At 39.5% G+C, this 12,669-nt stretch overlaps 1 protein-coding gene across 1 annotated transcript; it reads right to left on the bottom strand.

The window, feature by feature from the left end:
- Positions 1-1,443: 1,443 nt before the first annotated feature.
- On the bottom strand, positions 1,444-9,619 carry LOC133892597 (PTI1-like tyrosine-protein kinase 1). Its single transcript, XM_062333464.1, has 8 exons — positions 9,398-9,619; positions 8,575-8,694; positions 7,506-7,753; positions 7,259-7,385; positions 6,874-7,147; positions 2,804-2,936; positions 2,078-2,164; positions 1,444-1,940 (listed from the first exon to the last, which is right to left on the bottom strand). Exons 2-8 carry the CDS (start codon positions 8,666-8,668, stop codon positions 1,797-1,799), a joined length of 1,107 nt encoding a protein of 368 aa, XP_062189448.1. The 5' UTR covers positions 8,669-8,694; positions 9,398-9,619; the 3' UTR covers positions 1,444-1,796.
- Positions 9,620-12,669: the final 3,050 nt, after the last annotated feature.

Raw genomic sequence — 12,669 nt, forward strand, 5'->3', positions numbered from 1 at the left:
AGAAATGACTATAGTTGGATATACAGATGCTCGCTATTTATCTAATCTCCACAGTACCATATCACAGACAGGTTTTGTAATTTTATATGGTGGAACAACTTTCTTGGTAGTCATCAAAACAGACTCTATGGCTACTTCTACTAATTATTAAAATAGTTGCATTATATGAATCATCATATGAATGTGTATGGCTTCTTAAAATGATCAACCATATATAAGAATAATGTTATATTGGTTTATTAGAATCATTTACCATTATCTATGAAGATAACACTACTTGTATTGTACAGATACATTATGGTTATCTAATGAGTAATATCACAAAGCATATTGCTTCAAAATTATTTTATTCTCATGAATTACAGAAAAATAGGGAGATAGATATTTTGCAAACAAAGTCATATGATAATCTTGCAGTTTATTCGTAAAGTCTTTACTAACAACTTTATTCCAAAAATATATTTTTGGAATTGGTACGAGAAACTTTGAGATTTGCAAAGTTCAAGAGGCTCCTAAAATATAACATGTTTATGATCACTAGGTTATACACATTGTACTCTTTTTATTTATGAGTTTTTCTTATCAAGATTCTCATATAATGATTTTAACGAGGCAATATCAATACAAGTATATACGTAACATTATTTTCTCCTAATTTTTCTCACGGTTGTTTTAAAGAGTTTTTTTATATCATATTATAATTATATTTCTCATCATATTTTTCCCACAGGGTAGAAGAGTCTTCAATTTGATATATACAGATGACAATATTGAGGGAGAGAGTTAAGAATAAAAATGATCAATAACCACCGATGACAATTATGCCTGTCGCTTGGGATAAGCATCTGTCCACATTGTATATATTCATCAACAATCAATGAAAGAATGATCGATGCACTCCATTCTTGAGTATTTACTCTCTCAATTAGTTTCTACTAGCAATATTCTGCATGCTACAGTGGCAACCGTGCAAGCCATCATCTCTCTCATTTTTCCTCCACGTGACATCCGAACCTACAAGGCTTGACGGGGCTGCCATCTAGCCTGGAGCGTTGTACATGCTCTGAAAGACATGTTTCGACTACTACATTTACACGGTCAATGAGTGATCAATATGCCCAATCTCCCATATTGTGCTTATGAGTTAGCGCATTTGTTTACCATCTGCCCCATCATAGAGAATACGCATTCGCACGGTTGCTACATGTTTCAATGAAAAAAATCTGGGTGTTGAATGCTGTCAGGGATCCAAATTTGGGTGTCGCAACCACAATACATGAGTTGTGTGATTTTTTGTTTGCGTTATGTTGCCAAGGATGCACATCCCATTAGTAAGTTCTCCACCTGGCCTGATGATTCAGGTTCGTTGCTAGGATCAGACCAGTGATTCTCATACAAGCACAAATACAGCACCCGAATTATGGCCCAAACCGATTCACATCATTACGGGCAACAATGCCAAGATTTCTGATAGACCAGCACCGGAAATATGGTAGCAACTACACCACGGCAAAGATGAAAAATTCAGATCATCCTACATCTATTCTTCCAAACAAGGCAAAATCCGAAAACCTACACATAGTTGGGCAAGAAGGAAACAAATAACTTTGAGCCTACAGCAGACCAATGTACGGCACAAATCTCAAGCAGCAAACCTAGGTGGCCACAAATGGCTGTGTCCAATCGAGAGCCCCACAAACTAAACATCCAAAATATTCTCCCAGTTACTCACAGAAAGTACTGATTGCCTGATTGCAAGTTGGTGTATGCGGCGAGGTCCCATCACACGGAACATCTCAACTCTCAGGTGCTGGGGTCGGCTCTGAGGCAGCCGGTGCTGGTCTTTGTTGGAGGAGAGGAGAGAGCGCCTTCACAACAATGCTCATATTGGGCCTGAACTCTGCTTCATATTGCACGCATAGAGCTGCCACTGCAGCAAGCTGCAGATGAGAGTGCAAGGAAATTCCATCAATAATGGCACTGTTCGATAGGATGGTCAAAATTGAATTAATGTCAAATAGCTTTCACATAGGTACGAGTTTGCGTGTGTAACTGCACGAGAGGGCGAAAGAGAGACCTTAGCGACTCCCTTTGGAGGATATTCACCCTTCAACCTAGGATCTACACATTGTTTGACCTTGTCTTCACTTAATCTTGGAGTAGCCTGAAAGAAAAAATGCACATCAATAAAGTTAGACATGGATATTTCCCCACCTCTTTCCTGATCTTGCTACTGCGGTATTCTGGCAAAGGACGAACACCAATTTTGTACCAATTATTACCTGGAAGTAGTGAAAACTGGCACTACTTGATAAAGCTAAATTATCGATAGAAATTGTGTGAGGTTGACGACCACCCACTTTTCAGTCACTTTTCAGTTAGATTTGTTGTCCAGATACTAATTGGTTCACTACTAGAACCGGAAACAGGATTGTTTTGCTTCAGTTTAGTTTATCTCAGTCAAAACGGAGTAAACTCAATTCCAAAGTGACCTCTAACCAACTAGGCTGTTTTTTGAGAATCCATTTCAGTCTGGCAATGGCAGTATCCTGTAGTGACCAGCTAATTGCTATCAGGATTTTGAAGAATGAAAATGCAACAAGTTGCTATACTATTATTGATATTCATTCCACCATCCTCAACATACTGTCATCGGCCAAATTCGTATCAATCATAATTCCTAAATGGTGTACTGCTTTCTCCCACCGCTATTTGTTTACAATTTTTTGGAGTTCCAATTTTACCACTTGATATACCCAAGTGACTAAACTTTACCCAGCAGCAAGTTAGCAAAATAACTTACCCAAGTGACTAAACTTTGTTGTCCACGAGGCATTGTGTGATCTACTGGTTTCCTTCCAGTCAGAAGTTCCAAGAGGACCACACCAAAGCTATAGACATCGCTCTTCTGTGTCAGCTGGCCAGTCATAGCATATCTGTACCAAGTAGCACCAAATTTAGAGACGGTGAGCAAAGCAGGGCTTCAAATATTTCTACAACTCATGCAAAGAACATAATACTATTTTATCTGCAATGTTGCAACAGAAATCATTGATCTGGCTAGATATACATTACTGTGACCTGATTTACTTTATTTAATAATTAGCTTACAAAAAATGGTATCATGATCAACCAATGTAGTCAAGCCAAAATAGTCAATAAAGGGGGAAAACAAATCTAACTTTAGTATATAAACAGCTTTAATGAACAGAATTTTCCCTAGTACGCTTAGAAAAGAAATGTCAGCAGGTATCGACAGCAGAAGAAAGATATATCTGAGTGTATCCCCATAATGTTAACTTTGCATATAGGGAAAACAAACACAGCAATTTCTGCTCAAGTAGGCATGTCATAAAAGGTTGCTGGCTAGGATTAAGTAGGTTATTGATCAATAAGATGGCACAGATAGCTGATAGCATATGGCAGATAACATGTCAGGTGGCTTGACACGAAGTATGAATGCATTCTGAAAATATATTGACTTTACTGTCCTAATACTCTCAAAAATGAAATATTCACCAAAATACACATACTGTAGTTTCTGGGCCAAAACCATGAAGACAGCTGTTGCAGGTACTTTTTGAAACTAGTTTTTGGCCCGTGCTTTGCACGTGGCAGGCAACGCGGTCGGGCGCGGGATGCAACGCGCGAGGGCGCATGAGCGTGCAAGCGCGTGCGGGACACACGGGAAACACGATCGGGCGCGGGAGCGCGGGCGGGGGCACGCGGGAAACGCGGAAGGGTGTGGGAGCGCACGGGACGCGGAGGCTGCGGGACCCACACAAGTGGCGCGGGAAGGGGAGGCGGGCGCGGCAGACCATCGCACGACGATAGGAATTTAACAAACGTTTTAAGTAGGAGAGATAATGGTTATGAAAGTGTCTACAGGCCTAAATATCAGAAGTTAAGAGTTCAATACTTCAAGACAAATCTACCCGTGTGATTTTTTTGTTTCCAAACTAAATATTTTGGAACCTATTGACAGTCAAAGTTTTAAAAGTTTGACTGGATCTTAGTCAAAGCGACATGTATTTATGACCTATTGACAGTCAGTTCAGGAAAATCTACTATGAATGCTAACTATAATGAATTGCCATTGCCGCTACCCAGGGTATAAAGAATCACTATGGGGGGCATATAGCCAACCAATGTATACAGATGAAAGTTCTAATAAGTTGATAGCTATGTTAACATATAATGGCATATCCATTTTATAAGTAGGGACAAATCAATGCCAATATACAATAGGACACCGATACCAAAACTGTACCGGCTAGACAAAATGACCTATAAACAGTCATTGCTTCAGTTGCGAGTGGTTTTAAGTAGTCACAAGTGATTTACAGGAGAAACGTGTAAATAACTAAGCACGATGTCATAACCTTCAAAATATGACCAATCATCGACCTAGCCAAGGTCCAGATTCACTAGTGGAACTGACTGTTCCAAAAATGGTAATCTTATGTATCTGTATACTTGCAAGTCCATTTGTTTGAAATGTAATTATATACATAGATGACCATTGGGGGAGAAAAAGTGACCCCAGTTTTTTTTTTATCTGTGGTTATTACATAAATGAATAACGACTGCAGGGAAAAAAAAGTGGCCCTAGGTTTACTAGCATATACAACAGTTACCAGAGACATTGACCTAGCGTTCATTCACAGCACTATGTGTGGGCTTGATGTTACATTTAGGAGGAAAATTGCTGTGCCATGTTTCACATTCCTTGTAACCACACCGCATGCCAATACTTTTCTGTGCCACAGAATGGTCAGGAGCACTGGTCGGGCAGCAATTTATCTTTTAACAGAGGTTGTACATAATGGATCCGCAACATGATTTTTCTTCAAAAAAAACTGTGCCTTCATCTGTCAGGGTGCATGTGTGCTTGATAGTTGCCACAGATTAGCTGGTAATATGCAGTTTGGAATCCGAGCCAGTTTGGTGAGTCTATTGGATTTTGACCTGAAGTCTATGGTGCACCCTGACCCTAGCCAGGTTGCCCCAACAGACTATGAAAGGTTGCACCACTGTAGTGAGATAATTATAATTTTGATCCATGCAAACTATAAGCAATTCACTGTAAACTATCAGTCTGATATTTCACAAAGAAAATGACCTGAAGTCCACAGGAATCAACCAGATGAGCATGGGAAAATATAGTAGCAAACAATAAGAGCACAAACAACAAATTAATCATAGAAACAAAGCATATCAAATCTTTAAGGAAACAGTTATTTAGTAATAGGCTTTAACCAAACTGACATGAATAAAGATTGTTAGGAATATAGAGTCCTTATCCATTATATATAGGTTAGGTTACTAGAGTCCTTATCCTATACTCATGTATTTTATATATTGCCCTCAAGAGCTACTATTGAAAACAAGTTGCTATTCCTAATATTGTATTCAGAGCCAAAATTAGGGTTAGGTTTTGTTTTCTTGCGTGTTGCAACTTCCACGCATCATGGCCTGTTTCCCCTGTGGCTCCTCTTCCATCGCTCCGATCTACCGCACACGCTCGTGGGATCCATACGCGTCTGCGTAGTTGAAGAAGCTCGGCACCTTGGTCTCGCTCGAATCTGCCCAGAGCAACCCGCCTCCTGCTATCCCACGACCCGATCGACACGCTTGCACCATGTCTCGTCTCTCCGCTCAATCGGACGGCCATGTCGCACTTCCTCCCCGTCGACCTCCGCGACTCCACCTGGCCGGTAGATCCGGACCGCCATCATGTCGTGCTGCGCCACCCCGAGGGCGACCTTGTGCTCCACCCGGCGTACCACGTGCTCTACGACCTCCCGACCTCGCCCGAGCTCCTCTTCGAGGACAACGCTCTCCAGAAGGGGCGCATCTAGGGCGAGGACTTCACCTTGTACACCGGCGTCGATTACCTCACATGCGTCGCGGCAGGTGCGATCGCGAGACTCCGCCGCACGGCCATCAAGGTTGGCGAGTCCACGAAGCTACGCCTCAACCGAGTCCTCAACAATTGCGGCTTCGTGGGGCGTGCATACGGCAACCGGCTACAAGTTCATAGATCTTTTGTCCATACCGTGCGAGTCCACATATTCTTTTGTCCATTAGTCAATTTCTTTACAACGTTATTGATGCAACTTAGCCATCTAGATCTTTCCGTAGCTTTAGTGACAACTTCATTTATTGTCTTTCTACTTGTCATTACTTTGTTTGTAAATCTTGATCTAGGGCGTTCTTGTATCATCTTGGTCTTTCCGTAGCTCTAGTGACAATTTTTGTTTGTCGTCTTGCTACTCATTGTTGTTTTGTTGCAATTCTTGATAAAGGGCATTCTTTTGTTGTCATCACCACAGCTCTACTCCTGTGCTCCGCTTTGCACTTCTTTGGCTTGATTCAACAGGATTAAAAGACTTCACTCTACGATGGCTTTGAAGAGACATATTTTGGATGTATTAGCCTAAGTTTATTACTTAGTGTCACCTCTTTCAAATGCAACGCTATTGCATACGCCTTACATTTGAGGGGGGTGTTAGGAATATAGAGTCCTTATCCATGACGTATAGGTTAGGTTAATAGAGTCCTTGTCATGTACTCATGTACTCTATATATTGCTCCAAAGGGCTACTATGGAATACAAGTTGTTATTCTTAACAGATACCATGGCAATACTCTCATTTTGCAATAAATGTTAAGATATTTTAGCTAGTTCAAGACTTATGATCTATGCCAACTGCAGACAAGCTGGAAAAACTGCAGTTGAATAACAGAGATGAAAACAAATATGGCATGCATGAGGGCATTAGTATCAATTAGGCAATTACTCTGAAGCGTGATATCCAAAAGTAGCAAATATGGCATGCAGGAGGGCATTAGTATCAATTAGGCAATTACTCTGGAGCGTGATATCCAAAAGTTCCCAATACACGAGTTGAATGGAGGCGAGCTGCCATATCTGGTGCTTGATTTAAGAGATTGAAGTCTGCAATTTTCGCCTTAAAATCCTCAAACAGCAGTATGTTGCTTGATCTGATGTCCCGATGGATGATTGAAGGCTGAACCTTCTCATGCAGATATTCTATGCCTTTTGCAGCCTCAATAGCAATTTTGACCCTCTGCATCCAGTCGAGCACAGGCCCAGGCTGTGCACCTTGAACGCCTTTTCTTCCTGTTGTATAAAGAAAAATGATGCAGGTCCATCACAGATAAGGATGACATCCTAAAGAATATATTTATGAGCATGTGGAATGATAAGGATACTAGGTGCTTGATGTCTTACCATGCAAAACATCATGAAGAGAACCCATGGTTGCAAATTCATATGTCAGTATACGATAATTTCCCTCCACACAGTAACCCAACATCTCAACAAGATTTTCATGTTTTAGCTTTGATGCCAATGAGACCTGTGGTAAGGAAACATAGATTTTTTTTATTTTTCATGTTTTTGCCTTCTGACATTGTCATCAAGGTATGGGGAATACGAACAGAAAAGGTAAGAAGCTAAAAGTACTGTGGGTGCTCACCTGTTTCAAGAATTCATCATTAGGCTCATTTTCGGATGCATCAAGTTTTTTTACTGCCGCTTGCCTCCCATCATCCAAAGTGGCATGATATACTCTTCCGTAAGAACCTTCACCAATCAGAGCATTTGATCCAAAATTGTCTGTCTTTTGTTTCAAATCTTCCAACGACAATTCAGGGACATCTATTGTAGGAGGGGAAATCTCTGGCTCAGGTTGACTAGCAGGAGATTTCGAAGACTTCTGCTTGGCTGAAAAGATAAAAATAAATCAACAAGGACTCAACATGTAAATGGCATGATCCATAAGATAATAGACCGGGATTTAACATGCACATTTAAAATTAGTCATTCAAATAGATTGTAGCAGAATACCTTAGGACACTTCTATTTAAATAGAGGACAAAGGGAATCATATAAGTATGAGACAAGACAAATAGCATCCATGTTTGCTTCTCACAACACAAGGAAGCCATAAAAGAGTATTAACTTTGTATGACTTAGGTCCCTTAAAAAGAACAGGGATAAATTGCGTAACCCAACGGGCCAAGAATAGAATAGGACATTAACACTAGAAAAAGATGTTTCAATAAAAACAAGGAATGGTATTTAAAAACATCTTCGTCTACCTGAACAATGGTGCATACATTAGATATAAGAAACACTGATGTGATCCTTGTATTTGCTGTGCATAAATTTAATATGAGAAAACACTACAACAGTATGTATTTTCTCTGCATAAATATGATATGAGAAGCACTATGATGGTATCCTTGCATATTCAAATTGCTAACTAGTGTCCACAGTGATATGCGAATCCACCTTATTCATATGTGAATCCTCAATAATTAATTCATATTACAACCTGAAATTTTTTTGTGAATGGACAGAAATTTGCTTTCAGCTACTATTCAAGCTGAATACGACCGACTGAGTTCCTAATTCCCATTGGACATCAAGATTCAAGAGAGAACTAAAGGTTTGCTTATTTATAACCATCAACTTGACCTAGTAGCACCTGAATTCACAAGATTAAGGGAGGAAAAAACAAGCATTGAAAGTTAGCATCGTACCGTCTATCTTATTGCTCTGAGCTTTGGATTGCTCCTTGTCATGGCCATCTTCCTCATCGTCAAAGTGGCAATTACAACAAAACCACTGCCTCATATCGTCCCCTCACCAGTCAGTCACCACTTCAGTACATGCAAATGCAACAAATGCACAAAAGAGTTAGCCATAAATGGAAACTTCAGAACACACGGTAAAGCCCATTTTCAGTACACAAACAGCACAACTACATGCAATCAATCACTGAACAGGTACTAGTGTACAACATCTATCCCCATCCGTCCGTACTCAACACACATATATAGTTAGCAAGACTTTACCAATTCGCTGCTATGTGAGAAAAGAAAAATGTGCAGATAAATAATAGGCCAACATTACTACTCTGATAATCACTTAGAGGTACCACTCTATTGCTTTTTGGGGGGCTTTGGGGCTCTGCATTTCAGATATCAGGCGCGTGTATATGCAGCAATTAGGGTCGCTTTCAGCCTTTCCAGAAGCGCGTGGAGAGTAGTATATACCAAAACGTGATTCCCAAATTCGATAGACCCAATACCTCCACTATCACCAGGGGCGGCGGACTTTGGGGTTTCTACCCACCCAAAAAAAAAATTGAAAAAAAAAAGATAATAAACTCTTAACAGCACTCCACCACGCAGCAACCAAATACAAATCCGCAGAAAGCAGGATTGATTGGAGAAGAATCGGGCCCAGGAAGGAAAGATTCGGATTCGAGGGCTCGCAGCAAAGAGAAGGCCCTGCAGAGGTAAACTAAATACTCTTCTATTGAAACCAATCAATCCAAGCAAGAAGCTAGGGCTTCCTTACCAGCGAAAGACGAAAGCAATCGAAGCCCGGATGGATGGATGGATAGATCCCCACTCCACAGCAGTCCGGCCGACGAGGAGGAGGAGCACGCTTAACGAGCGGGCAGCAAGCCAGCAAGAGAGGTGGCGCCGCGTGCTTTCGGTTGGGACTAGAGAGGACGGCTGGACTGAGTGTGGCGTGGAGGCGTGCTCAGCGAAAGAGGGGGGCGAGTGCGACGACAGTGTGAGCCTGCGGGACCACCAAACAAACGTCAAGTGGCCCTGTTTCTCTTTTCTATTTTTGGTTCTTTAAGTAAAACACAGTACTTTTCAACTTCTCTGTAGCATAATGTAGATCATAACGTCACTCTTAATATCTTGTTTCTTAAGAGAGAGTAAAAAATTATTATTAAGAAATAAACTTATAATATATGTATATGTGTTACTAGTTTGTTGTGTCTTCTAATATAATTTATTGTCTCACAATTATTTAAAATTGTTCAAAGAACTAATTTTTTTCGTAAAAAATAAATTTCTTCGCTCTCATTTTTAAATTACTTATCATATCATCTTTTTTATAGGTATCTAATTAATATTTAAAAAATTAGCATTAGGAGTAGTCTAAACTCTCATATTAATGTGTTTCTCTTATACTGATTTTTCTTATAAATCATTACCCGGTAGTCTGCGCGTAACCTTTATAAATCACCTGTCGGTCTGCGCAGGTGACTGACAATCGGTACGACATGTTATCTTAATTTGAGGATCAATGTAACAAGAAAGCAAATCATCGCAGTTGTATGGCAAATACGGTGCAATAGTGTCTACATCATCTAGTAACACTAAATTTTCACTGTGAGACATTTGTTTTAGGAGACAGTGACCCCATTCTCTTACACCCTTTCTGTTTGTATAATATCTAAAAATGGCAATATATAATAAACATTGTTAATAGCTAATGAGGAAGAAATGGTGGGGAAGAAACACATGACGCGTGGGGGTCTGCTATTAGAGAGAGAAGGGGGTGGGTGGATTTGCAACATGGTGGGCTGACCGGATATGACAGCATTATGATTCAGGCTTTCAGGGTTAAGGTTAGGGTTCAAGTTGTCACGATTAGGGCTAATATATACCTCGAGATATAGAAATTAGGAAGAAGGCAGGATAAATGGTGGGTAGTTTTGTGTCGCTAAGGCACCACCATCGGAGGGTCAAGTCACAATGGGGGTGTCATGTCAAGAGTGGTTAGTGGTAGGCGGGATTGAGGCGTCAGTAGCACGAGGTGGGCGGCGTAGCAAGGCAGCGGGGACACCGTAGCCCATGGGTAGAGGAAGGGGAAGGGAGGATGAGCCAGGTAGCCACAACACCGTCAGGGGCGTCAATGCTTATGATGGTCAGTGGTAGCTTAACGAATGCAGGGGCAGTGGTGGAGGGGCTATGGTGGCCGGAGGTTGAAAAAGGTGGTGAGTGGGCTATGGTTGGCTTGGGTCTGCCCAACGGACCTGAACAAGCTCCATGTAAATGGCCTTATTGCTTAAAAAATTACTTTTATATTTTTTAAATCAGAAAATTGTAAATATATACGTCTATTTTGAAATTTTGTAAATCTATATTCATATCATCTATTGAAGGACAGCATACTACTTATCGCCTGGAGCCGGTCCTAACATATGGTGGGTCCAGGATAACAGCGTCCCCGCTACAGAGTATCTCCAGTGAATCTCATTAGGGGTGTTCCTACTTGACCTTGATGACGCAGCTCTAGGTTATACAATAATTGACTTTAGTTCAACTTTTTCTATGGGTGCAATAAATTTGGTAGGTCATGAAGTAGAGTTCTTTAATACTTCTATTCATAATACTTAGCGCTATGCATTCGTCCCTTTGGGGCTTGAGGTGAATAAGTGTTTTTTTGGTTGGTTCGAGGGGTGTGGGGGAGCGTTATGTTTCTTCTTTCCATTCATCTTGGTTCTGAGCTTTCTTCACATTGGCTTTGGGCATGGAAGGCATCGGAAGTATCCACAGTACATTTGTTTTACTGTCCTCGTCCATGCGTATGGGATCAAGGTTTATAAAACTATTTGGACCTTGAAAATCACTTATCGACGGTCACTGAAAAATCACGATTATTGTGATAACCAGACAAAATTTGGTAAGAATTCGGTCAAAATTCACTCGATCAAATTTGAAATTCGGCGAGAATTCAGACTGAATTAACTGAACGGTAACTGGTCAGTTTGCTACGGTTACTGATCGCATTTAGCGCATTATTGAGCGGTTTTTTTGCATTTTTCGAATTGTCGGTAACTTTTCTAATTCGTCAGTAAACATTCAGTTTTAGCGATTTATTGAACGATTTTCTCGAATTTTAGTGAAGTTAAAAAAATAAAAAATAGTTCAATCTTGTAAAATCAATAACTAATTCATCTGAGCTTCAAATCAAGTGAAACAAATTTTGTTGGTTTCCTTGTAACATGATCTACATGATAAAAGTATTTGTAATCATAAAAAAGTTGATTATTTTTTGTGAGAAAATGTATTTGCTAAACCTAGTTAAATGCATAGTTTACTCTTTACTAATCCAAAAATTATGAAATCAATTTTTTTAGTCTTCTTACATGATCCTATGTTTTTTAAAAATACATGGCTCATGAAATAGTTATTGTTACATGCATGATTGTGTAAATGTGGTGCAACTAGATTAATTCATAACTAATCCATCACACCTCAAAAATTAATGAAACCACTTTTATTAGCTTATTTATAATATGCTTTATGTAGAAAAAATAATGCTAGACAAGAAAAAATAAATAACAGTGCTATTTCTTAATATATTCACTTTATGCTTGTAAACTTTGTAAAAATTATGAAGAAATTAATAAAACTTTAAATAAAGTGAAACTAATTTTAAAGATCCTATTAAGATACCCCTACATAAGAAAAATATTTGTTTATATGTTAAGATTTTTCTTAACATAAGTTAATAAATGAGTTGCACGCTTCAATTTTTTTTCAACTTCCTCCCAATAGAATAGGATGCAAATGATATGTTTTGAAATAATTTTTCATAAAATGCCTTAGAATTGTTTCTAGTTTTATATTATTTTTTATTTTTTATGTATTTGAATTTTTTAATTCAAATTTAAAAACTGGTTGGTTTATATTTTCGATACGGAGCGTTAAGCTTGGTTACCCGTGATTTTTTAATGGTAACCGTCGATAAGTTGAATCCTGTATGGGATTGAAAAAGATGATTTGTGTGCCTGCCGCCACCATGATAACTTCTTGGACATT

Source organism: Phragmites australis, chromosome 15, assembly GCF_958298935.1.
Source record: "Phragmites australis chromosome 15, lpPhrAust1.1, whole genome shotgun sequence".
Lineage (NCBI taxonomy): Eukaryota > Viridiplantae > Streptophyta > Magnoliopsida > Poales > Poaceae > Phragmites > Phragmites australis.